Genomic DNA, 27,653 nt, shown 5'->3' on the forward strand with positions numbered 1-27,653 from the left:
GGTTAAAATGGCTGTGCACCAACTCTTCCCATCCCACCTGATGGAGCTTGAGAGGTGCTGCAAAGAGGAATGGGCCAAACTGGACTATAATAGGTGTGTGGCAAGCTTGTGGCATCATATTCAAAAATATATTAGTGCATTGACAAAGTATTGAGCAAAGGCTTTCAATACTTATGTACATATGATTTCTCAGTTTTTTATTTTTAATAAATTCGCCAAAACCCCAAATAAACTTTTTTCCCATTGCCATTATGCTTTTTTTAGAATTCGGAAGGGAAAAATGCATTTAATCAATTTTGGAATAAGGCTGTACTGTAGGTCACCGTGTGACTATTTATATTCCAAAACAATCCAAGTTATATATTTAACTTTTAATTTGTTTTAATGCAAAAGAGATGAGTAGACTATTTTGATTCATTCAATTCATCTGCATAAAGGACCAAAATACATAATTTCTAGTGCTATAAATCTATAAGCCATAATTAAAAGGTCTCTTCTGCACTTCCTCAGTCAATAATAGACACAGCAGGAGAGGGCTTTTTGCCACGAAAAGGAAGACAGAATTCAAAGTTATAGAAAATGACATAGCTTTACTATAAAGAAAGGCGTTTCTAGCAAGTTGCAGCATCTTGTCATACTCGCATACATGGTGAATATGTTCATTTGCCATTGATTTAGCATCATATGAGATGGAAAAAATACAAACATTGTTAACCCGTGTGTAGAAGGAGTACATCAAAAGCTGCTTGGGAACACTTAGAACTGTAAAAAAAAATATTAAACATAAACCTTTACAAAACTATTCCAAAATAGCAATAATAATAACATCATGTGTCAAAATAATTTTTAAGAATTATGTAATTTCTACACAAATTCTCTTAATTTGTATTTTGTAAATTTGTTAATTTGTAGGACAGAAATGGACTTTACTATGTTTCTCATGTGTCATAAAAGTTTTTCTGATGTGAAAAATAAAGTGTGAAGTAACCAGTAATGAATATTACAGAGACCAGGGCCATTTATTGACGATAGACAAAAAATTCTATTACAGTCAGACTCCTATAGTCAGTCCATGCCAGATGTTCAGGTGCATGTTTCTAAGGGGGTGTTACAAGGTCTTGTTCCTGTAGGGTATTTTGGACACTGTTTTGTCACCCCCGGTTTAGGCTCCTGTGTGCTCTTACAGAGTCTTGGTGAAAATAAGTCACAATAGGAATGCCGCTTAAAAAGGGGGGGCAAACTTTTGTTTAAAGAAAAAAAAAAAACGGAATAGCCCAAACACCAAAAAATTGTATTGCTTTAATATTCTGTCAGAACTGGGGGTAAATATTTATTTCCAGTGTGTATGATAATATTACATAAAACATCCACATATTACATACGTACTTTGACTTCTGACCTCAGTAGTCAGAAGGTGAGTGGGCAAGAAGGCATGGCACGAAAAAAAGGGACAGTGATGGGACAGTGATTTGGTTATGGGCTAAAGAAAAAAAAACAGTTGGGCGCACAGTTGTCCTCTTTTATCAGTAGTGTGCTAGAATGCTACAGTTACAGTTCCTAGAGCACTATTTACACGGTCAGCCAACATTCAGTACAGTCCTGCCGCTGCTCTTTGCGACCCAGGGGGCTGTCTGTCAGTCAGTCAGGTTCAGTGTGGAGTCAGATATGAGGCTCTAATGTTGGAGAGCAGAGTCTGACCTTTTCTCCTTGGGATGCATCAAGTCCATTTTCTGGACCATGCAGCTGTCCTGGGTCAGCCTACATAAATATATACACTGCAAAAAAGAGGCCTTCTCTTCAAGGTATTAATTTCTGTTAAATAAATAAACAATTTCTGTGCCATGTAAAGTTATATTAAATAAATTCTAAATATGAACACAATCACAGGTATACAGCAACAATACTAGCAGAGCAGCACAAAGGAATTATTAGTAAATGTCGATTTTGTATTACAGCCAAACAGTCTTCAGCTAGAAAATTTGTCTCTCTGCGGCCTTCGAACATCAAGATTAGCAACTCAATAAATTAACAATTATTTTTAAATTCTATATGAGTCATAAATAAAAGTAAACATAAATATATATATTCTAGATACATGTGGACTGAGAGCAATAGTGAGCATCTCTGTGAGCAAAATCAAAAGAAAGGTGAAAGGTCAATTCGCAAGCGTTACACTAGGACCGGCAGCCACTTTCAGTGGCCCTTCTGTCTGCGGGGCGGTGTCATAACAAACATGCAACCCCCGTTAATTTTCCTATTATTACTTTTTTTTTCATAAAACATCCATTCCCTAAAATATCATTCTCTAGCAGTTACATATGTCATGTGACTGGAGCTACTACTTTTTATTTAATTTTTTTTCTGCTAAACAGTGAGTTTTGTGAAGTACAAAATGAGAGAATCTTTGTGCCTCGAAGGATTCAGACATTTCCTCAGCCTCGTCTGGGTCACTGTTCCCTCGGTAAAGCTCCCAGCCAGCCGGTGTTAGTCCTCTGGTGTGTCCATGCAGCCCGACCACATGGGCTTCCAGGACAAACTCAGGCAGGGCGGCAGCAGGGTCTCAGCCCAGGTTAATGGGGGACACGCCGCCCTCGGTGCCACCGACAGAACCACAGAACACGGAAGTACAACTACAGCTTGTGCAGGGTTGAGCGGCGCGTTCACAAAGGAACGCTCCTCAGGCCTTGTTGCTTCATTGTCTCTTGCGCTAAAATACTTAATTTTTTTCTCTCCATCATTTACAGGTTAGGCCATGACACCACGTAGTAAAGAAATGTGTTGGTGAGAATGCGTATGGAGACATCTATAGCCATAGACAAAAAAGAAAAAGAAAGCGTAATGGAGGGGGCAGTGAGCCGCAAAACGACAGTAAAAAGGGACACGTGATTCTGTGATTCCTATTAACCCACAAAAACATGGCATGTTAATATAGTGCATAGTTTTTGCGGGGCACAGGAACAAAAAAGTGTGCCAGCACTCTTTCTTTATCTACAGCACTCATGTACTTAAACAACTACCAAGTCTGTGGGGGGGGACAACAACTAGGAAAAAGAATCTCTCACTGCAGAAATATCAATATGATAAACATATCTGCTGATATCCTATCGCTCGTCGCCTTGCGGCTGATATGTCACAGGAGTGGCTCGTGCTTCATTTTTTTTTTTCGATTCTTTGATGCTAGCTACGGAAAGGGAAGGTGAACTGAAAGATTTTTGTTCATTCTTAAAAATAACATAAAAGCTTAAGCCACAATAAGCTTGAAATTCTGATCTTGGAACCTGGCTTCCCACCCCCCACACAAGCACACCGACAGTCTGTGTGTTGGAGAGGGGCCGGGGGTTGTGTTTGATGGGGGGGGGAGCGATAGAGAGAGAGGAATATGCACTGGTCTAACACCGCCTCGGCAAGCCATTTGCACCTTTTTCTTTTTGCCAGTCCCAAATCCTGGTCTGTACTTTGCTACATTTTTGTCCCATATAGTTTAGGAACAGTCCAGTCCAAGAGCACTGTGGGACTGAACCCATTACCCCCACCATATATGTGTGTGTTAATTAACATTTCCCTCTCTCTTCATATTTCAGTGTGTTTGTGTGTTGCAGTGGACTCTTTCCAGCAGGTGGCGCCCTGTAGTTTGGTGACGGCTATGCTAGAGAGTAGATGGCGTTGACAGGCGAGGTGGCCTCTGAGCTCTCGTTGCCCTCTGTCTCCTCCTTGTCCTTCTTGACGGTGTACTGGCCAATGAAGGATCCGTCCTCGTTGAACTGTCCATCGCCGCCCTCGCCATAGTCCACCAGGCTGTCGTCGCTCTCCTTAATGTTGCCGTCAAGTGAGGTCTGGCTTCCCTGCAGTGGTTTGTTGTCCTCGTCACTGCTGCCGGGCAGAGAGGAAAAAGGGAGGAAAAGGTTGGGATTCATTCATTGCTCTGGGTTCTTATTTGATGCAACGTTGGGGGCAGAAAACACCTTTTGTTAAAAGATTTTCACACACATCAATTTACAGTCGGGTAATCAGGATCTGGTTCCAATTTCTTAATCATAATGCTTCTCTGGAAGGCGTTCCAAATCCTGAATTTCATTGATAAACTGTGCAGAGGTCAATATGTGGAGGAGAGCAGAAGTTTCATGCTACTCCAGCAGTTTGAAAAGATATTCCCTTTCAAGTCCAAAAAAGGGACAAAAGACTTTGAAGCCTGTATGAACATGGCATTAATCGGCACACAAAGGCATGCTCTGTCAAAACTCAAATATGGCAGGCAGATTTGACATTTTCAGACTTTAACGGCGGAAAGTTGCATTGTCCCTATCCAACAAGTCCAGCAAAACAGGCAGAATGGGGGCAAAAAACATATCTGTTCTGAAAAACTGTGCCCTGACACAATAGGTTTGTGATGTTTGGTAGCCTGCAGAACCAGATTCAAGGCTGGATGGGGTGATTGCTTGGCTTCTTTAGGGTGGCCTGCTGTGAGGCCGCTACCCCTTTGGATCAATACTTCAGACAGTAAATCGATGCAGGAACTTACCGTAAACAACAGCACAATGAATAGACAGATACTGTCAAATGGTTAATCATACTTTCTGTGCAAACAAAAGCAAGTGTTTGAAAAATGTTAACTGCATATCAAAACAGGACTAGAAGAATATTGAGAAAATGTATTCCAAACTGGGAGACAAGTGGATTATTTTCTTTTTCCCAAAATAAAGAACATGTCTTCCAGTTATTTAATCCATTTGGGAAATTGCTAAAAAAAAACTGTGTAATCACTGCATATCTGTAGAAATACTGTCTATAAAAGCACCAGATACAGAACATACTTAATACATGCTCGATAAAACTAATATTAAGAAAACGACACACACTTTACTAGAGTAAAGTAAAATTGGGACTGAATTTCAAAGATTCAACATTTCATTGGATTCTAAATTAAGTCGAATTTGAAAATTGTCAGTCATAATTTAATCTGTTCAAGAAATCAATGGTGAGTCCTAGCCCTACTAATTAAATGTTAATGCTGATGCTCAGTGTATTTTCTTAATTAATCTGGCCACACTCCTGTCCTGTTTAAAGCATTTACATGCATGGCTACTTTTCCAATCCAGAAAAAGAGCAAGAGCCTATTAAGACTAGAGTCTTCTCTTCGTCCAGACAACAAAGCTCAGCAGTAGTTCAGAAAGGGAAGTAAAAAAAGTGAGTCTGGGAGCTGAGTATTCCTCATAATGGACCATTAAAATACAGCCTGAATCTAGCCACATGAACACTAAAGATCCTGTGGCTTCTTAGGAGGTTTCGCATAATGTTTGCAAATGAACCAGGCAGGTTTTCCCAGCATGCATCATGCCATGTCATCAACTGGCCAATAGCTTGCATCAGCGCAGGAATTGATAGACACAGACTCTTGCCCTGCAAGAGTAAACGCAATGTAATCCTTCACTAGCCTTCAGCTGAGTAAAAGGGATACACTGGGAGCTGAACAGATAAACAATGGTTTGGGTTTTAAGAGATTAGTCCATCAGGAAAACACAAAAGAGTGAGAGAAAATGTGTGTGTGTGTGTGTGTGTGTGTGTATGTGTTTGTTTCACTATTATATATACATAAGGTTACATAATATACCCTATAAAAGACCTGAATATTTCAAATTGTATTTTAATTTTTCTTTTTGATGCAATGGTTTATGAGGGGTGGAGCTCCATGGTGGAATTCATTGGCTTGACTGCCAATGCTCGCTTTTCACTCAAATATGCAATCCAAAATTCCCAGTGAGCTCCCTCCACCCACAATATTGTTGTGGAATTATCTTGAAGGTTTTGCTTTTGAAATCTTCATTACCCCTCATACATTTAGGTACATGCAGTCAAGACTTCTCACTGCACTATATCATAGTATTCCAACAAATACTCACAGCCATTCACAATGGCAGGTTGATAATAGAGAGTTCAAGCGAGATACAGTTAAGTCCAGGGGGGCATGTCCCAGAGGTGGAATTAGCAGCTTACATCGTTGGACCCATTCAGTTTACATGCTTCTAACTATGTGAGCTACTAATGTAGTTTACACCTATGCAGATGGGAAGCATACCCCAGCTCATGGTAACCTGTAAATTATGTTTTATGATGCCTATTAACTGTGGTAAAATCAATATAAAGTGGCAAAATTCTTAGATATGAAGCAGAATGACTTCTGCTAAGTATTGTGAATGTTAATGGTCAAACGGTGTAGTGGATATTAATAATCAAAGTCAATGCAGTATTAGCTTTGATAAAATGAACAGAAATGTAATCAATTAAAACCCAAAGTTTTGAACCGAAAATGCAAGGATTTAAGGGGTTAAACGTATGAGACCATTGGCATTAAATGTTTCACCTTTCTTCTCTTTCAAGAGACCTTCACCAGAAAGAAAAAACAAAAGAGTCAAGTGAAGGCAAACAGAATAGCAGAGGAAGAACACTGACACTGATGATGTGTTCACAGAAAATACAGATTTCTCTCTTTGACATTCAAGCCATTTTTGATCAGTGATTAAACCAGGCACACCGACTAGCACACTAAGATATAATTATTGCACAATAAACTAGCAAACAGTCCATCTCATTTTGACTATCATGCAAGAATAATGGATAAAGCTCAGGGTCATATTCAGCAATTGAACTTCAACAGTCCACTCTGTAATTAAAAGTGCATTGGCACCATTCACGTCCATGGCTCATTGAAAGTAGTGTTTCATTTGGGTTTCATTGGTCAGTCAAGGGTGTCAAACAGGGAGTTGTGTGCTTTCAAGACACCAGCTATATAAATAAAAAAAATGGAAGCAAAATTATTTGAATTTCGTGAATACACTGATCCTTTACAACTGCTTTAGTGAAAAAATACTAGTGTAATGAAAGACAGTCATATGAATTATTATTATTATGTTTCACAAATTATATTCTTGCCCTTTCTATCCATGCTGGTGCTTGTGCGCATGCATATTTGGAATAAACGTTTGACACCCCTCTAAAAAGAGCATCCTGCCCGGAAGACGGCCCCTGTCTCAACACCTTCCTGTAAAAAACACTAAAGCTAAACAACGGCATGCTTTTGTTCTCAATGGGGTGCCATTCTCAAACCATGTACCTGTTCTCGTTCCTTTAGCAAAGCAGTTGCCATTTTCAGCGAGGGGGTGGATGTCAGAGAGAAAGGGATGGGACAGGTGAGAGATGGGAAGAGGAAAAGGGACAGACAGAACATATCTAACTGGACTGCTGGGGGTGAGTTTTAGCAAATGACACACAGTTGAATTAGTGCCCTTTTAACCTGTTAATGTCCTCCTGCCAGTGAAAACACACATGCAATTCTGTATGGCAAAATATAAAAAAATTCTGAGAATTCATAAGCACAGCTCTTCATTCTCTTTGGTTTTGGTTCCATTATACCTGAGGACTAGAGTTACCATGAGGTTACATGAATGATTGCTTGAATTTACAATTTAATCTGTTAGTGTTAAGACATCAGTCATTAAAAGACAGACAGAAAGGAGCCAAAGATCAGTGGGACCTGCAATGGGCAAGAGAAAAAATCAAATCCCAACACCAGATGGGCCAAGATATTGCAAACACTGTAAACTGAGGACAAGAAAATGACTTACTGGTAGTCAAAGGAACCATCCTGGTCTTTCTGGTCAACAGCATCTAGAGGAAGATCCTTTTTGTCTCTCACTAGGAATAAACAAATAAACAACAACAAAAATAAAAACACGTTGACATCCAGTGATCGTTTCTGTCATTGTTTCTATTTACCAAATATTTCACACATAAAACTACAGTCATGGCCACAGTTGTTGCTATTACACGTTTTGGTAGACACATTTTTATGCCCATTATGTAAATTGGATCAACACAAAAATGTGCAACACATCACATCACATAGACCCCCTGTGTAGGACCCATTTATTGGCACATTTTCGGATAAATTGCTTTATTTCAAGCATATGATGCTCATTTAAACGCCGGCAATATGGCAATCACACCACAAGCCAGTTAAAATGGCTGTTCTGCATCAGCAGAAGAGCAGAAATCAAGTCTCCAGAGATCTTCATGTTCAAGCAGTTTGAAGGGGGGGTCCTTCTTGCCATTGTTCTGTTTTGCTTGTTTGTAATAAATCCTTGATCCCAAGATGTCGTGGTCCTGCATTTCCTTCCCATTCGCACCCTCAGTAGTGACAGCAACCAAATATTTTTAAAAAATAGTTCGGCCCGGTTTTGGGGTTTGTGAAATTCATTTAAACATGTCTAATTTTCTGTTCTGTTTTTTTTTTGTATGTTGTTCCAGTGCACATGAAGGAAATAAACATATATACCAAAATATTTGCAAGTGGCAACAATTTTCTGGGAGATAAAGGTTCATTTTCTGGAGAGAAATAACAACAATAATTTTGGATGACTATATTTAATATGAAGTTAAATCAATGCAAAACTTCACTGATTATATTATCATATATCTCATCATATAGATTGTTCTAAAATGTTTAAGTTATTTTAAGGGAAAAACTCACATTTTGAAACAATGTCACTGCCAATTCTAATAAAATTGATATTGTTTAAAGAAAAAGTAGATATATAATTTAAATGTCCAATTTAGGTTAAAAGCTCTGTCTCTACTGTAATGTCCTAGCTGAGAAAACAGTGGATCTTTCCAGAACTTACCCGGATACTTTCCTCCTCTGCTCCTCTTGATAAAACACACAATGAGAAGGATGAGAACCAGCAGAGCGATGGCACACATGAGTCCAATGAACCAGCCCTGCATGGCAATGCTTGAAGGGTCCTTATATGCTGAGGTCCACAAAACCCACCAACAAAACAGAGGGAGAAAAAAAAATAGAACAAAACAATGAGGTTCTGCTGAATAGGGAGCACAGTTTTTTATGTTGCTGCAGAAAATACCACATTGGTCCAACGATTATTTGACCAATTCAGGTCTGACAAACCACATTGACATAAAAGGCATGAGGATCATAAACCGGTAGGAAATACACACACTGCTTGCACACACAAGGTCATCATCTGGAGTCAAAATGCTCAAAACCATTAAATCCATTTATTCATTCATCACGAGAAGTCAACATCAAAGAAATTGTGATTCCCATAAGAAAGGAAGCATGTCTTATACAACTAACTGATTCCAGAATGAAATAATAAGAATGATTAGAAAAACTCCCACATGGCCAGAGTGGGCTCACCTCCAGTACTTGTCTCGAAGGTGACGTACGGGCTACTGGCTGCTGGGTACACAGAATACACCCGCAGCCGATATTTGGCTCTTTCCACCAGCCCAGCCAGCTTAATGTGAGGCTGATCTTTGACCTGCACCGTTTTCATTGTCCCGTTACCTTTTGAGAAAAGTAAAAAAGGCACAGAAAAGGAGAGGCGCCCATCAAATGTAGATGGGGAGAAGGAGATGGTGCCGAACCTTCTGACTGCTTTGGAGGTGGATGCATCCTCTCCATTTCCACTATGTCAGGGTCATGTCTTTCTGTTTTGCTGTCTTTGAAAGCTCTATCTCACTTTTTAGAAGAGTGAGATGGAGCTTGAAACCCCTCAAGGGGATAATTCAGCAGCAACATGATTTGAACAAAAATGTTCATTTTTTGATGAGAACAAAATGGTGCCCTAAGCTAGAGCAGGGGTGAGCGTGCAAGTCTTGGTAAATTCAATTACAACACGGCTTCCCAGAGTCTGACCCCCACAATATGCTTTTGATGTTGGGAATTATAACTCAAAGAACTCATGAATATCACATCAGGAAGACAGGAAGCAATGCCATGTCTCAATTACCCTGACCACTATTTACATCTGCATGAAAAAAATAAGTCATGCCATAAGAAATAAAAAAAATACAGCTTCGCCTCGATTGCACAGACCCAGGCAGTCTCCCAGAATATCACTACCATAAGGAAATCATACAGGAAACAGCATGCATGGCCATGCTATGACGTAGCCATGACAGAATGGTGACATTGCAAAAAACACAACACAAATCTGTGAGTCTGCAAGTGGCATCCCAGATAGCAAGGGACGCATTCGCGCAAAATCCTTTTATGCAAACCAAGGTGCAACATGCCTGGAAAAGAGCCAGATCCAAACCAAAAACTGCTTCTTATCACTGTACAGGTCTGAGAAGATCTGAGATACTATCCCTGTATACTATCGCTCGTGTTACTGATGGCTCTGATCTTATGATGGATCTGGCCTAAATCCTCCTATACCATCTTTGCTATCTGGGATGAAGGTGAAGTAAAGCGTTATCCAGAATTCATGGAGCATCCAAAAACAGAACAATCTGACTTATTGCCATAGGTGGACAATCTACATTTTTATACTGTTCAATCAAACAGAGTCACGTCCTTCTGTCAAAGCTCCAGATCCGGACTGGGTCTTAGTTTCCAAGTGTATCATCAGCTTCCTGGTCCCCGATCCTGATGGTGTTTTTTCTACCATCTCCATTATCTGTGTGTTGTGGTTTGGATTTGCTTTCATTTGTCGTGATTAAATGAGCTCTGGCCACAGGACAACAGTCAGTTGCCACCTCCCGATTTCGTGATTCTTGACGTTTTTCTGGTGTTCTGAATGTATTTGCTCTCATCTGGATGAGGGACGCATGGCCTATAACAAATCTTACTTCTACTAAATAAAACACTGTATAATTAACAGCAGCAGAGAGCAACTGAAACGTGCCATGATAGGTCTTCGTGCATACTAACATACGCAGCTAAATGAAACCATTTCAGTATTCTCACAACACCAAGGTAAGAAGTGTCATTGATAGAGAGTTCACAAAAGAGATGCTATATCTGGATCGCAACCTAATTTAGGACTGAGTCGTTAGCTCAGCCCCTCGGTTTACAATACAGTATAAAATATTGAAATATCTCATGATTTTGAGTTAATGAGACTAACGGGAAACATGATCCAGGTATACAAGATTCTATAATATGTAGATGTTATTTCAACAAGAGCCTGTATCCATAATTGGAAGCTAGAAGCGGAAAACCTCTGAGATCTGAAAAGGAACTTTGTTTCACACGGTGTAGTTGGAGTTTGTGCAAGCCAAAAAACAGGATAAGGTTTTGCAAACTTTTAAATTATTAGTGCAACTCCCTCCCGGATAGTTCCAGTGGCCAAATAAACCGTAACTTATGTTCAAAGGAGTGAGTAAACTTCTGAAGAATGACAATGTTTCTGTCTTCTATATGAAGCTGAGAATTTGTGATTCATATGGTTTGCACACCTGTATGGCCATTACCTCCATTCCCACTTTTAGACATTCTCTCTCATCAGTGTGACAACAATTGTTTCTCCTTCCTGTTCAATTTCTACTTTGACGTCCATCATGGGAGAGGAAGATCAGACTCATGTTTAGGGACTCCTGACACTGCATTTTTGTCTGCTGATCACGTCAACAATGATCTCAGTCATGCCCTTGAGTGCTCCTGAGTGATGACAGCATGCAATAAAAAAAGAGTAGAGTACCACTAATCAAGGCTGTGAGTCAAGCAGCCTCTCCCATCCAAATTCTGATCATCAAAGCACCAACACTGAGATTCAAAATGGTCACTGAAGCCCAAAACCTGTTTAAATATAGTTCCTACTCTGCAAATAATCATATAGCTAGAAAAGCTTGGTTATCTAGGGAAGCCAATTGTTCTGGTACAGCAGCATGACACAAAAAGCACAGAAAAACAAGCAATAACTGGGCAGCCAAGCAACTGACATGAAGTGTTGGTGTGAAACATATAATTCATTAGGATGAGAGAGATCATCCGAGACAGTGTGAAAGATGGCCAGTCATGAAGTGTGCGCTGAAAATGACATTACAATCCAAATTCACCGTCAGATTCAATGCTTCTGACTCCTGATTTCCCAGGTATCCTCCAACACATTTGTATTCTTTGTTAGAAAGTGTATAAACACATCATGACAAATCTTCCACTCTGAGATGTGTACATATGCAAGCTTTAAAGGTACAATGTGTAGGATACTTCTCACAATTTCTACCGTTTCTCTTCATTTATGCCCAAGTGTTTTTTTTTTGGACAGAAATGAATCTGAGACCACTGTATTTTGTGGGAAATGTCATCCTTCACATGCCACCTGTAAAGTCCTCTTTTCCTCTCGCACAGATCAGTTACTCTGTTACTCTTCTCTCCCCGTTCTCGAGCCACCAGAGAGACAATGAGCTTTCTAAAGGCAGCCACAAAGCCTGCTGAGCTCCCAAAACACCAGCATGGGAAATGACCCTGAATCAGATGAACGTGGACCGGCACAGTAAAGAAGACCCGTGATGCGTGCCTGTTTTCCCTTTAGCATTCTCCTTTAACTGTAAAAATATGGATATTTTTTTTAATCTTTCAGGCTAACAGACTGGAGCCACTACAATATGTCGCCGCACTGCTCCGGTAATCTTGTTAACAGTAATCGTATCTGTGGTGGTGATCGGCACCTAATGCTAAACGCTAAAATGCTGTTTTAGCTGAGGAGGTTAAAAGACATGAGATGTTTTGGGCCCTCAGCAAACAAGCGTTCAAAATGCAGTGGCTCCCTTTGGAAGGCCCAAAAGCATGGCTTCTGGTTCTTACTTTCCAGGGTGTACTCTAGCACGAACTCGCTGCTGTCAGCAGGGAAGTTGTGTTCCCAGCTGACGTTAGCATAGTTACTGTTAGGCTCCACCGTCAGATTCCAGATCTCTTTCCGAGGGGGCGCTACACAGAACAGGTGAGAGAAGAGGACAGAACGGCGGCAAAGTTAACTCTACACACCTACCCAGTTCATTTCAAAGTGTCAGTCAAAAGGAGCAAAACCTTACGTCAACTCGGACATGAGCCAAATAATAATCATTTGTCAAACTGAATATGAAAAAGAACAATTTTAAATATTATTAAGAAAAGGACTGTATTTTAATGACACTAAGTGCGAAGTAAATAAGTCTTAGGAAAATTAGCACATCACAACCATTTTCAGTAATATGAATGCAAGTGAACATGAAAGCATTGGCTGGGCAGCAACCATGCCAACATAGCATATTAATTAATTAGTGTTATCAACAGGGACAATCACAAAATTAGCAAACATTGCTGTCAATGAAAGTGTATAAGCAAAAAACAAGGAGTGGGTCACAATTCAAGACTTATTCTGGCACTCTTCAGGTCTGACTCTTGCATTAGACTTGATTATTCTATTGGTCAACTATAATTTTTTTTAAACTAATATTAATTCAAAGACATACATAACAAGAGGCTGGCGAACACGCTGTTGTGCTTAGTGACATTAAAATACACCCAAAATCATGGAGCTACACATAACCTGACTGGATTACCCGGTACTAGTTTACTGGAATCCACTGTCTTAGAGGTGACCATACGGGTAGGAGAGGTTGTGGCAACCAGGGTAGTACTGAGAGTAACAGTGGTAGTAGTGGTGGTTGAAGTACTAATGGTTGTAGTCGGGATGGTAGTGGGAGGTGGAGTGGGTGTCGGAGGAACAGCTGTAGCCCCGAAGTCATCTTTGACCTCAACTACAGACGGAAGGGAAGAGATTAAGGTTAAGCAAGACAAGAAAGAGAAGCAACAAGAAAGACACAAGACACAAGCAGATAGTCAGAGAGGAATTCACAAAAAATCTGCATTCTAATGCCATATTCAATGGTGTCACATTAATTCAATTCAAATTTCAGCACAGAGAACTAAATAGAAAAAGAGTGGTGATGAGGGCTGGGCAATAGAGACAGTTTATTATCACTTTGACATGAATATTTGTCTACTGATATTTACTCAGTTATCTAATCCAGAGTTGTAGAACTTGTAGAACTTTGTCCTGATAGAAAAACAGAAAGTGGAATTCAGATTTCTCTTCGACTTTTCTGAGTTTCAGTGTCTATGACTCCAGCCTCTGACCTTTGGAATCCCTTTGATGATCTATCTGTTCCTTTTCATGCCATGTCTTATTATCCTGTTCTGCCTTATTTATAAGCCTGCATAATGTGTCTTGAATTTGCTCTGGTTTGTGTTCGCTGTTAATTCTTTGGGAGTGGTCATGCAATTGTGCTTTCTGCCATTTGCTCACACTACAACCACAGCAGCATTGCTTATTAAATAATCATATTAATCTCTCTCTGTGTGTGTGTCTCTCTCTCCATGGTTGGAGAGATGTCGCTTTGACATCTGAGATTATTGTAATATCATCCTCTCTCTCTCTCTCTTTGTCTCTCTGTGTCTCTCTCCAAGCGAGAAAGAGAGAGGTTAATATTAAAATAATCTGAGATGTCATATTGCCCAGCCATACTATTAATGTACCATACTGGATACTTTTCAATAAAGACCTAAAGACCTAATATGCTATTCAGAAGAATGCCTCTCCTCATGGTGGCCATCAGTGTATTAACTTTCATAGGGCTGCCATCTCTCACCATAAGACCCATGAGCTCCAGTCTAGCTCAGAGGATGATATCTGATAAATGCTGTAAATGTCTTCCCAGATCAACAGGTAACTCTTTGGGTAAATGTTCCCATATCAAGCATCAGTTCATTCAGTTGTTTCCAAAAGTTGTCAGCCATTCTACCCTTTTACACAATTACATCCTTTTTTTTGCATGCGTACATGCGTGGAAAAAGTTAGTAATTGTTGTGTTAGTACAGTTGATACGTAGTTCAGCCAAACTGACACCACCCCAAATCAAGGTTCCTCTTCTGGAATTTAACATACATGCATGTTTTGCAAGGTGCCAGCATGTCAAGTTTCAGAACATAGAGCAAGCATGCTGCACCCTTCCACTTTTCACCCACAAAGTGATGACATGAGAAAGCAGATATGATCTGAAAAGATGAGAAATGCATCAGGACTGGTGGTGTTTTTGCAGTGAACACTGCCCATAAGCAGCATCTCTCAATGGCCAGCATCTCAGAACAATTCTTACCTGAGGATGTGCCCTGTTCTCTCGGAGCATAAAACTAACCCGCAAGCAGCCACATTCAGAAATAACGAGCCAGTGAGCTAAAACTCTGAAGCGCAAGCATGAGCAGTGAACAGCCATAGTAAACTTGAAACATTTTGATGTGATCGGCAGTGACCTTTACACTGATGAACAGAGCTGGGCAAAACCAGAGCAAAACCTTGATGTTCAAAGTCAGGCTCACTTATAAAAAAAAAAATGGTGACTCTCCACTGCCCCCTAGTGAGATGCCTCAGGAAATAACCACTCAAAAGGGGAAAAAGCCACTTTCATTTCCAGGTCTCATAGACGTAAAGCAAGCAACTGTTTCCACTTGGAAAACATTGCTTCGGGTACGAAGGGGTCTTATTCCCTGTGGCTCTCCCAGCTGGTCATATTGCACTAAATGATGAGAACATGCTGGGAAAGGGATGGGCAGAGAGTCCCGTGCCATCAGGGAGGGCAATTGTATAGAATTATTCTGGCAGCGGCCACACCAGAATACAAACACCAGGCATACATTCCTATAATTCAATATCAAATATTTGTGCTTTTCCAACAAAATACTCTCAGGTAGGTAGACATCTCTTGAGCCTAAGTTATTGAGGACCATTGCATTACATTGCATTTGTGCATGTGCATTTTACTGAGCTATTAGGAAGCATAGGCCTCATCCCTGAAAGCACATAAAAATAGGACAGGTAGATGAAGTTGAAGAGAGGGATTATCGTTACAGTGCAGATCAGTAGACTTCACTGGTCTAGCATGTGAACACTTATGGGAAATGGATTTCAATGCTAAAAGGCATTTGTGATTTCACAGGTTATAATATTTGAATATACATTTTGCAATTGTTTCATGTAATTTTGTCCCCAAATTCCATCTATTCTCAGTTAATTAAAAGAGCAGTTTGAATTTTAATTGTAGGCTGAAGTGTTAGCGTCACTCAACTGCACTGCAGATATGTTGAGAGCATGGATATGGACGGACAGACAGATGGACAGATATGGCAGGAAAAGAAGCAGGCAGGTATTCTGTTGCCTCATTACCTACACCTGCGACCACAGTCCCTGAGCTGGTAGAGTCCTCTGCCAACACCATGGAGAGAAACAGGAAAGTAGAGAGTGGTAAAAGCAGGCCAAAGAGAGAAAAACGGGCGGAGAGAGACAGAGAGAGAGAGATAAAATACAGAGTTTAAACAGAGCAGAAACAACCACAAGAAAAAGAGAAAGACAGAAGAGAAACTAGAAGACACAGAAGGAGAAGAGCATGACCGACAGGAGACAGTCACGTACAAGAACAATGAGTGAATCTGTGCACTTCCTCCATTAAATATCATTAAAACCTGTGTTCTGGGTGATGAAAATAATTGGACACTAACTATAAAATAAGTCAAAGGACGATAACTACATCTGTAGTGTCCATTGTTTTTTCAGAGAAGCCTTACATTTTTCATGCATTTGGAATTTATTATTTGGATTTTTTTTAAAGATTACTTTCTAGAGTACATATGAAAAATCTCTTCAAATAAAATGCCCGTTATTAGGCACAGTCTGGGGGAATTTTGTAATACATTTCTTTTTTCTGACCAAATAATTCTTCCTTGAACACAGCACGCAACAGTTTGGGACAAACTGATCTTCACTAAATGCCCTGCCTGCACATTATTGGCAGAGATCATTCATGGGCAGCAATTTAGGTGCCCTGCGCCCCCCATTTACCATTCTCACCATCACTGCCATTAATTGCACTTACCAAAGTGCCAAAAAGTAGCTTTTATAGAAATTATACCAATTCTTTCTGCAGCTAGTTACTAATTTCTCTTCTTTTAAGTCCAACACCAGGATTCCACACAGGTAATCCACTGCATTATACAATAAACACAACTTACTGCACACGATTCTTTAATGCTCTCTGTTTTTGTCAAATTTATCCTAAATCAAAACTTTATAGAATATTAAAATCAGTCACATTGCCACTTAAAACTGTAATAAATGAAATAAAAAACGATTTTGTGCTGTCAGGAAAACAGAATAATCAAATTCTAGAACAACTGCAAGAACAGGAGTAAAAAGTGAAAAGTAGCTAGGCAACCTCTCTCAACTCTTGTTCAACTCCCAACTTATCAATTATTAAATCACACTCTTGGATCAGAATAAAAGCAATGCATTCCCAAATTACACAGTACATCATTCTCCTTTAATATTAATGACAAAAAGAACACACTGGCAACACAGGAGCAGCTTTCACCATGTTTCATCAGTATTTTGTAACAATCACTCACAGCCTTCTCATAATAACAAAGTGATATGAATTATATGGTCAAATAAGCAAGCAATTACATATCATTTTCCTTAATGCTAACACACATCTCATTGTTCATTCGCTCTCATAACGTATTCTAACATCAAAAGAACAAGAGTGTGACTCTGAAATGCCTCAGTAGCCACAATTCAAACCAACATGCCCCACCTTCCTTAACACTCTTTTCACATGGGAAATGACAAGCGCTTTTTCTTCATGGGAAGCAAGCAGGTATGATTAGTGGGATATTTCATGTAATTGACCACTTAGATGACAGATGGGAAGTTCAAGGTGACAGGGTGACCACTAAATTTGGGCAAATTGTGTACTATGCACAGAAAGCACCATGGTGACAAGGTGGACCTGCATTTGTGTTCTTGTAATAAATAACAATGAATGAAGAATTATCTGACATGGTTTAATTGCTGTGTTGTTGCCATGGTTACCACAAGATGACTACAAACAGCTGTTTTAGTCTTCCAGGGATGACAGGGATGGACAGTGGACAGCACGTCCCAATCAGGAAGCATATGGACACGTCCATTTACATGTTATGGCATTTTAGGTTACAAATAAGCGTACAGAGTGTTTTGATCAGTCTTGAAAAGTGTGTTTTTCCCATTTGCACACTTTACAGTCAGACTTTGTATGTGCACATAAGTAAAACCAGATAGCGTGTGGTCTTCACCATTCCCATATTGTTTCATCTTCAGGAAATTAGTGTGTGTGTGAGTGTTGTGAGGTAGACCTTCCCTCACCTTCGTTAGTGAAATGCGGCGATTCCTCAGCGTACACTTCACCAGAACCCACTTGGGTCCGAGCAGACAGGTAGAATTTGTATCGTATGAAGCGTTCTGGCAGCTGCAAGGTAAACTCAGTCTCATTGGGCAGGAAGCTCTTCACCTCTCTCTTTCCCGTTCGTGTCCTATTCACTAAAAATAAGAAAATGTAAAAATATGCCTTGACATGTCCACTACAAAAAAGAAGTATGTTAAAAATGACATTCTCTGTCCCTGCAGTCGTACCTGTGTGATACTCAAGCGTGTATCCAATCACATTCCCATTAGGCTCCAGCGGTGGACCCCACGACAGGTGAAGAGAGTCTGTGGTCCTCTGGAATATCCGGAAGAACTTGGGAGCTGCTGGTACTGCAGAGTCATTGGGAAAACTTTTTTATTTTTCTCTCCCACACATTCCATTGAATCAACCATTTCGACAGAACCATCACCGTACCTCCCTCCTTGGTCTGAAACTCCACCGTGTTGCTATACGGACCCTCATACTGACTGTTGACCACCACCAAGTACATTGAATACTGACTGAAAGGCACCAGGTCGGTCAGGATGCCGGAGCCAGACGAGGTGAAGAAGCCCTTGGTTTTTTTCTCTTTATTCACACGCATGCCCTTCACCAAGGTGCTCTCCCTCCTGTAGTACGCCTAGAATATGTGAATAAATGAAAAACTAAAATACTCAGTCAGGCCAGACAAGTCTTCCATCACATGTACTTACTACTTTAATAGCATTTAATATTTAGTCATTAGTAATTTAATAGTCATGAATAATAAACAGAAGCTGTCCTTTAAATGTCCTTGATTTTTAAAATCAAGGAAATTAAAGTATGCAGCTTTACCCGGTATTCCTTGAATTCTCCATTGATGCTGCTGGAGTTCACTGGATCCCAATGCACGTTCACTTTGTTACTATCAATCTTTGACACCCTTAGGTTTGTTGGCGGAGCTGAAGGGTCTGTGAACAGACAGATATCAATCTGTAAATAAAGTTGACTGTTTCTGAATACTACTAAAGAGTTCACAAAGAAGCTCACACTTACAGTCTTCCCCAGAGAAGCCCACAACAACAGAGGACTCAGGACCTGGGCCGAAGTCGTTGATGGCCTGGACCTTGATCTCGTAGGGGACGTAAATTTCAGTGTTGTGGACCATGTGTTTTGTACTGGATGTGCTGAATTCATTCCAGTGTTCCTCCACAAACCTCCTCCTCCACCTCACCACATAATGAAGGTTTGGGCCGTTCCTTTGCATATTAGACAGGGGCTACACACACACACACACACACACACACACACATGTAAATAATGAGATTTATTTAAATTCCATATAGAATAAAGTTCAAGACAAAGCAAAATATTCATTTCAATTTGCTAAATTCAGGCAAGACAATGATACAAGGTCTTACCCTCCAGCTGATCTCCATGTTGTTTTTCTTAGTTCCCCAACCTTTGATGTCTTCAGGAACAACATCAGGGGCTGAGAAATGAGGAATAATAAAATTGTGAGCCACACTGGCATAATGCATTCACCTGATTTATCCAGTGTGGTAAATTAATCCTTCTGATACTACTACTAATAATAAACAATTAATAATAATAATGAGCTTTTTGACAATGCCTGTGATATTCAGACATACAACATATATTTCTCATTATCGAGGAGGAAGAATTTAACATGTCATTATCATGAGAATGACTTGTCTCAAAAGTATTGATACCAATATGAACAATTTACATTAAACATAAGATATTTAAACATGGGCAGTAAGACTTAAAAATAACATTTATTCATTAATATTATTTTTTCAGAAAATAAAATATATGTGAATTTTCAGTAGAACTAGATTGTCCAAGATTACATTAATTCATTGTATTGACTGTTGTATGTCTGACTCCACTATGTGGTGCTACTGAGCTGTTTGCAGTTGAGATGTCACAGACCAAAATAATACACAAACTATTCTTCTGTTCACAAGAGTCGTTGGTTTCCTTAAAAAAAACACTAAAAGAATTTGATCAGAAAAATAAGAAATAATGATACAGTATATGGAAACCCGCATTGATGCACAATATTCTCCACTAGGCCAGTTCAGGTCTAGTTGAACATATACACGCAGCATTATTGTCAGGATTGCCTGCAGCTGGGCTCCACACCGGAACCCAATCCTGACGCCCCATAAATGCCGGAAGTTTCCGCCCGTTCGGGGTCGCTGGCATTTTCGTGAACTCTATGCACGAACTTGACCTTGTTTAGTTTTATGTGTTTTGAGTTCTGGCAATCGCCACACGCCTACGGGTTTGTTTATGTTCTTTATTTAAGTTAAATTCGTTTTCGGCCACCGCGCCAGTCTTTATTTGTGTTTATTGTTTATTTGTTAATAAAAACCCCTTCCCAGTATGTCAGACCTCTGCGCTTCCTTCCCTCGTAAGTCCGTAGACGTGACAGAATGCCAGCGACCCACCCAAAAGCGCAGAGGTGGAAAACAGAGGAGAAGAAACGCCGCGAAGGACGCAGCCCGGCGCGGCGAACGCGGACGCCAGGGGAGAGACGCGCCGCCCGTTCTGGTGGAGCGTTTTCTCCCCGAGAAGCCGTGGTACGCGGCGCCGCGTGATGACGTCACCCCCGGGAAACTCCGCGAAACCCGGAAGCGACAACGTCGGCGGGTGAGTGGGCGGAGCGAGGACGTTGGCGTCGGCAGCAGCGAGGAAGGGACGTGGGCAGCGAGCGCAGTAGATGCGACCCCCACGATCTTCGCCATGTCGAGCCAAGAACTCTGCGCTCTGCTGGCAAGGCTCCCCGTGGACTGGGACGACACGGACGACGACGACGAGAGCACGGGAGACGAGAGTTGGGCTCCGCCCATCGCACCAGTCTGCAATCGTCGCAAGGTCCGTGGGGACCCACGTCACTTCCAGGGGGGTGAGAAGCGGCAACAACAACGGCGGCGTTCCTCCAGCGAGGAGGTGGGCAGCCTCCAGCCCGAATGGCCAGAGTACTGCCCATGGGAGCTTATCGCGCCATGGGTCCAGGATGTCCGCAGGGTGGACGACCCTCGGAGTCACCGGTGGGAGGACACGGATGACGAAAGCGATGATGACGTGGATTTTCGGTGGGCGGTCGTTGCCGGGATGGCTCCGCCCAGCGTGCGCGTCCGAGATCATCGCGGCGTCCGTGATGACCCATGTGACTTCCGGGGGTACGAGGTGGACACGGACGACGACCAGGATGACGCCGTTTGGGCAGTCGGTGCCGGGATGGCTCCGCCCATCGCGCCCATCCAGGATCGTCACGAGGTCCGTGGAAACCCACGTCCCTCCCAGCAGTGTGAGGAAAGCTGGTGGAAGAGGGCGACGGGAGGTCGCCAGCCAGCAACTGCGCTGCCGGGACTGCCTCGCAGGGAATCCTCCATTCCTGCTCCAGTCGCCGACCCGCCTTCCCTCTGCCCGGATGTTCCCCAGCGAAATGGCAGCGCAGCACCAGCGCCCACACCTGCTGGAGAAGACGTCCACCCCCCTCCACACCACACACCTACCACCATCTCCAGCGACCTGCCCAGCCCCGTGTGGGACAGCCCAATTGTCCCGGGACCCTTCAGTGGGGCAGCAGACACTGATAAGACCACCACCATCCTATCGTGTCTGCTTGGGTCAGCATGGGGCTGGAGCGCAGCCCTCTGGCAGCAGGGAGAGACAGACAGCAGTTTTCGGGACTTCCAGCAGAGACTGAGGGCGGAGTTTGATCGGCCAGAGCCTGAGCCAGGGATCGAACTCTGCCCCTCCACCACATCCAGCGCCAGTCAGGATCCGGGGCAAGAAGACCAAGCACTGGCGGGCGACGAGAAGGTCGCGCCTCCCGAGATCCTGGCTGTGCCCCCTGAGGAGGTCCCGGAGTGCTCAGAGAGGGAACTAGACGACCCTCTCTTCTGTCTGTCTCTGTCTGTGTGTGTGTGCGTGGCATATGTGTCCGTATGTCGCCCCCACTTCCCCTCTTTGTGTCCACCAGATGGTGACCCAGCAGCAGAGCCGAACCCCAGGGAGGGAGTTCCCAACCTGACTGCACCGGTCCAAGGCGAGGTGGACGAGCCCCAAGGTACCCCTAAGTCCAGCCGGGGGGGGTGCTCCCCCAAAGAATTTTTTGGGGGGGTGCAGTTCGGGTTGGGGACTCCTCCTGAGGGGAGGGGAGGTGGGGAAGCGATGGAGCTGGGTCCTCCGGTAGCCAGTGAGGAGGGCGGGCCAGGCATGGGCCTGCGTCTGCCTCCAGAGGGGTGGAGCGCCATAGAGCCCCCGGGTAGGCATGAGGACCCAGCTGGGACAGACAGGAAGAGGGCCTGCTTGTCCCAACGGACGCAGAAGGGGCTAGCCGGATGGTCTGGCAATGCCCCCCCCCTTGGCACCAGGGCCGTGCAGCGAGAGGGGCTGCATAGTCCCAGAAGGCACCAGCCTGGGGTGCCTGGAACAGTCGCCGGAGGCTCTGGGACAATCTCCCTGCGCGGTGCAGGGGGTGACACAAGATGTGTCAGAGGGGACATGTGGAGACAGGGCCCACACGTACCCAGATGGATCGGCCCTGATTATTGTGTGCAGGTACGGGAGTCCGGGGCCGCCATGCGGGACCACGCCGGGGAGCCAGGCAGAGGGTCCGGGGCCGCCATGCGGGACCACGCCGGGGAGCCAGGCCGAGGGTCCGGGGCCGCCATGCGGGACCACGCCGGGGAGCCAGGCCGAGGGTCCGGGGCCGCCAAGCGGGACCACGCCGGAGAGCCAGGCCGAGGGTCCGGGGCCGCCAAGCGGGACCACGCCGGGGAGCCAGCCCGAGGGACCGGGGCCGCCACGCCTGACCACGCCGGGGAGCCAGCCCGAGGGACCGGGTCCTCCAAGGGGAGGATACAGCAGGGCAGGAGCCCTGTGGTTGCCGCCGTCCACCCCGCCGCCTCCACTGATGGTACTGTTGGGGCTCCGAGGACGTAGCCCTTGGAGGGGGGGCTCTGTCAGGATTGCCTGCAGCTGGGCTCCACACCGGAACCCAATCCTGACGCCCCATAAATGCCGGAAGTTTCCGCCCGTTCGGGGTCGCTGGCATTTTCGTGAACTCTATGCACGAACTTGACCTTGTTTAGTTTTATGTGTTTTGAGTTCTGGCAATCGCCACACGCCTACGGGTTTGTTTATGTTCTTTATTTAAGTTAAATTCGTTTTCGGCCACCGCGCCAGTCTTTATTTGTGTTTATTGTTTATTTGTTAATAAAAACCCCTTCCCAGTATGTCGGACCTCTGCGCTTCCTTCCCTCGTAAGTCCGTAGACGTGACAATTATATTGGCCATCAACTGCATTATCTGGACGTGTTATTCCAACTGCAGTTTAATATGATTTCTAACATGTTTAGATGTATTTTAAAATTCCAGTTCTGGTCAAACCAGGTAGATCATGTATTCATCCTGAACTTAACATTGACACTGTTACATGGAGAAAATTTTAACATTCATTATATTAACATATGTAAATTATTGCTGCTGTTGTGATTGTGTCTTACGGGCTCCGCTGGTCCGGTAGCGTGAGGAGGGTCTGCTGGGCCGACTCTCACCCACTGCATTAATGGCAATGACCCTGAACTGGTAGTTGACAAATGGTGAGAGCTCCAGCACTACTGAGTTGAGGTTGCCTGGGTGACGGGACAGGTTCCGCCACTTCCCAGCCTCCCACTGGTCCTCCTCAAACTGAACCAGGAATTCTGTAGTGGTGTCCAGAAGAAGACTGTTATTTCACTGATGAATTTCAAAGTGGAAAACAATGAAATGTGGTCTTAACACACTCACCTGTAATGGGACTATTGTTGTCATCTCCAGGGACCCAGGTGAGCTGCACACTCCGTTCTAAAGGGTCAGAGAGCTCTAAGTCTTTGGGAGGTTCTGGGCGGTCTGAAGGAGACATTATGTGTTAGATTCCATAAACACTCATCCATCCATTATTCACTCATTTGATGGGAGGTTGAATTATAGATATATTTTTCAATAAATAGAAATTATGTGAAAAATGCATTTTACAGTCAGAACATGCAATAAAATCAGTCCCTGAACAGAAAGAAGCTTTTTACTGGAGCTTGTTAGGAGTGTTACCTGCTAGCATGGGACTACGATTTGAGGGAGACTTGGTTTCCTCTTCTGTCAAAGGTCAAAGGTGAAAAGGTTAGTCAGGCTATTAGTACAGGGTAGAAAAGTCTAATACCACTAAAGAATAGAGCTGTAAATCTTGGCCCAAGGCCGATGGGTCGGGTCGAATTCGAGCTCAATTTTTATCATTTTAGTTGGGTCGGGTCGGGTTGGGTGCGGTAAATGATCAGTCAGCAAGCACAAACTACCTGTCTATAGTACCCTTTCCGTATGATTAGGTGCTTGTAACTTAAAATAAATGTTAACTTAATTTGCAATTCTCAGCCACCATTCTCAAGTCATGCGTTTTAATCATCACGGTAAAGATGCGAAAATGCATGATGAGGAGGTGAAACAGAGGCCAACCTCTGGCAATTGTTTTCTCTTCCCCACACATTTTCTTCTCTCTCAGTGTAGTGCTTGTTGTGTGCATAGAAAGGTTGGGTCGGATTTCTATCGGGCTTGGGCCAAACTTTTCAGGCCCGATTACAGCTCTACTTCATAATCAGTAGGAGGGAGAAGGATTAATTATACTCATCAATAAAGGCAGAAAAGATCAGATAAGCAAAGCATGGCAAATTTCTTTATATAGATATACTTTTTGGTTAAATCCCGTCTGAAGAACACAAAGTAAGTGGTTACAGGAACCACATTTCTGACATTGTGTTTTTCATTCAGTAAAAAGACACATGGTTAGTATGTGAGTGTGTAAGAATGTGAGACATGTAGACATTCAGTAAACTTTAATATGATCTTTACTGTCCACCAAAATGTGCCTGTATCCATGTCACGGTCCTGTATCTGCACACTGATCAAAGCCATGTGAGAAGTGGTTGCTCTGAACTTGGTGGCTTTTCAGCTGAGGTCTAATGTGTCGGAGATGGGAAGACCTATTAGTTTTCGTGCTGTGCAGTGTGTGTCTACACCGTGCATGTGTGTCTATTTTTTTTGTAGCAGTAAGCATATAAGAGAAGCAGCAGAGGAGAACTGGATGGAGCAATGGAAATAGAAGTAGATAGGAGTTTGCTGTAAACAAAAACTTTTAAGTTGGTTATGTGTTTATTTTAGCAACGGTGACACTATATCGATCAAAACTCTTCTTATTGTTCAGGCTACCTTGAGGCTACCACACTACCACTACTAATGCAGTTGGGGTTGAGGGTAATATCTTGGGTATCTTATGTGTTCTGGAGGTGTTGAGCATTCTTTCTTTCTTAAGTTTCTTTATCCTCTGGTGCTGCTGGATAGGTAGAACTGGATCAATAAAGAGAAGCCTGGCATTATTACTAGGTATTTCCAAGTATTGCAGGAGTGAGTGGAAGATGCATGCCACAGCTTCCCCAGTTCGCCCTCTCATGTAATAAGCAAACAGTGAACAGCTGTTTTTAAAGATATTGCATGATAATTGATGTGAATGTGTCTTTAAGGACCAATGGCTTTGATGCAATCTGCCACCAGACAGCTGTGTCAAAATGGTCTCAAAACTTGTTTAAATCTTCAGTGGGTGTCAAAAAGCTTGATTGGTGTTCAGTGCACCAATATGTTCCAGTATGTCTTTGAAATAATTTTGGCCTTAGTTATGCCATACAGTTGTACAGTCCATTTTCTGTCGTGACAATGTAAATTTCCCAGTAATCATCTTATCTTATCTTATCTTAATCCAGGATTCAAGAGTTTGCTTTGACTGTCATGATATAGGGCTCCGTGCAAACGGGAGTCCCAGCGCAGTAACCTATTTTGAGTCGGATTTCCACTGGACTCATGATGGTTATATATAAATGCTGCAGTTCGCTACACTCAATCAAAAAGTATGATCTTTTAAGTATAAAATGAACAACTCACAGCTCTCACACATCCCTCCTGTCCATAAAAATGTCTCCTGCCTTCCTCCTCGTAGCCTACATTCTATTTCTACACAGTGGCATGAGCGGATGTCACCTTTGCTGTAGATAAATTTTGATTGGCAGACTAGTCACGCCACATCTCATTTAATGCTGGGAAAATATGGTGGGCTGAGAGAGAATGTGTGTGTGTGCGTTTCTACCTAAAACAGTCAGACGTGCTGAGGCGGAGACCTGCTCTATTTCGGTTTTAACCAGGCACGTGTAGGTGCCCTGATCCCCCTCGTGGATGTTGGGAATGGTTATGGACTCCTCGTCTTTCTTTATCCTGCAGTGTGTACAACAGACAGGCTCATGTAAAAGGAATTTGAGGAACACAATGCATATAAATCTATGATTGTGTCTAGGGTGGACAAACCCACCTCCAACCATAGTTGAGCAGCTGCTCATCTTTCAACCAGGTCACAGTGATGGGGAGGGTGGGATCGTTCTGGACCCTGCAGTTGAAGCGAACGGAGGTCCCTCTGTTGGCGGATGTGTGCTCAGGAGCTCTTACTATCTGTGTGGGATCTTCAACAACCAATCGGAGGACAGGACAGTTAATTCGTTCAATTTGTTAAACAAGCTCCAAACGTTCTTAAAACCCAAAAATAAAACAGCAGGTGTTCTTATCCTGTGTGCTGTGACTGACCTTTGACCTCCAGTCGGACCACATTCTCTGCATGGCCTAGAATGTTGCTGGCTACACAAGTATAGATGCCCTGGTCTTCTGCCAGAGCGCCTTTAATCTCCAGGGAGCCGTTCTGGTAAACCCTGTAGTGTCCTCCGTCCAGCCCGCTGCCCTGCCCGTTCTTAAACCTGAAAGCACACCGAACTCTAAATACAACAGCCCCTATATCTCTCACGTGCAATGTGCAAAGCATACACTTTCAAATCATACTAAAATATACCTACAGTATATATAACCTTAAGCCTTCATCCCTATAATATCACTTGAATGTCACAATATGTTCTTTATATATTATAAAATCTATTGCATGAAGCAAAAAACTGTACACTTAAACAACCTTTCATTATGGGTCAAATCTAGTCCTTCAACAACTCACGACAAACAAGTTTACACTGAGTTAGATAGAAAACTTTTTAAAGCTCCTCTGTTTACAGACAGATGTTGGGCATCTACAAATAGAACCACACAACGATGAACGTGGCGCCTGGTCTCACCATCGCAGTGTTGGTACAGGGGAGCCAAAATAGGGGCAGTCCAGGAAGGTGCGGTTGCTCTTGATTACTTTGATTACCATGTTCTTTGGGCCCAGCATTCGTGGTACCATGTCTGAAACCGAGAGGGCGGATGTTGAGTATGCATGCATGCAGAGGTGTATTTCATTAGAAGATTGTATTTAGGATACATACCATCCCAGACCTGAGACTACACCCAGTAAGGTTCACTTACCCAGGACATTGACAAAGGCATTGGCCAGCAGATAGCCATGCTCGTTTGAGGCGTTGCATTGGTAGACAGCACTGGAGCCGATCTGCACCCTGCGGAAGATGATGGTGTCTCCGTCCTCCTCACGGCTTGGGTTCGGTAAGGAACCTGGCAACAAAGGC

General features: G+C 42.9%; 1 protein-coding gene across 15 annotated transcripts in view; it reads right to left on the reverse strand.

Moving 5' to 3' along the window:
- Positions 1 to 570: 570 nt before the first annotated feature.
- Positions 571 to 27,653, reverse strand: part of nfasca (neurofascin homolog (chicken) a) — a 72,235-nt gene continuing 45,152 nt past the window's right edge. For 4 of the 15 annotated variants that reach the window (XM_028997592.1, XM_028997595.1, XM_028997597.1 and 1 more), the window contains 21 exons: positions 27,496 to 27,639; positions 27,264 to 27,375; positions 26,731 to 26,897; positions 26,462 to 26,609; positions 26,243 to 26,367; positions 24,166 to 24,210; positions 23,866 to 23,967; positions 23,583 to 23,780; positions 19,458 to 19,528; positions 19,093 to 19,315; positions 18,892 to 19,007; positions 18,493 to 18,697; positions 18,285 to 18,407; positions 18,018 to 18,191; positions 16,005 to 16,043; positions 13,345 to 13,542; positions 12,608 to 12,730; positions 9,212 to 9,361; positions 8,676 to 8,804; positions 7,620 to 7,689; positions 571 to 3,870 (listed from right to left, as the gene is read on the reverse strand). In XM_028997592.1, the coding sequence (XP_028853425.1) occupies positions 3,642 to 3,870; positions 7,620 to 7,689; positions 8,676 to 8,804; positions 9,212 to 9,361; positions 12,608 to 12,730; positions 13,345 to 13,542; positions 16,005 to 16,043; positions 18,018 to 18,191; positions 18,285 to 18,407; positions 18,493 to 18,697; positions 18,892 to 19,007; positions 19,093 to 19,315; positions 19,458 to 19,528; positions 23,583 to 23,780; positions 23,866 to 23,967; positions 24,166 to 24,210; positions 26,243 to 26,367; positions 26,462 to 26,609; positions 26,731 to 26,897; positions 27,264 to 27,375; positions 27,496 to 27,639 (2,891 nt within the window). In that variant the 3' untranslated portion in view covers positions 571 to 3,641. The other 11 variants (XM_028997596.1, XM_028997598.1, XR_003751375.1 and 8 more) reach the window with 10 other exon arrangements.

This window comes from Denticeps clupeoides, chromosome 12 (assembly GCF_900700375.1).
Source record: "Denticeps clupeoides chromosome 12, fDenClu1.1, whole genome shotgun sequence".
Classification (NCBI taxonomy): Eukaryota; Metazoa; Chordata; class Actinopteri; order Clupeiformes; family Denticipitidae; genus Denticeps; species Denticeps clupeoides.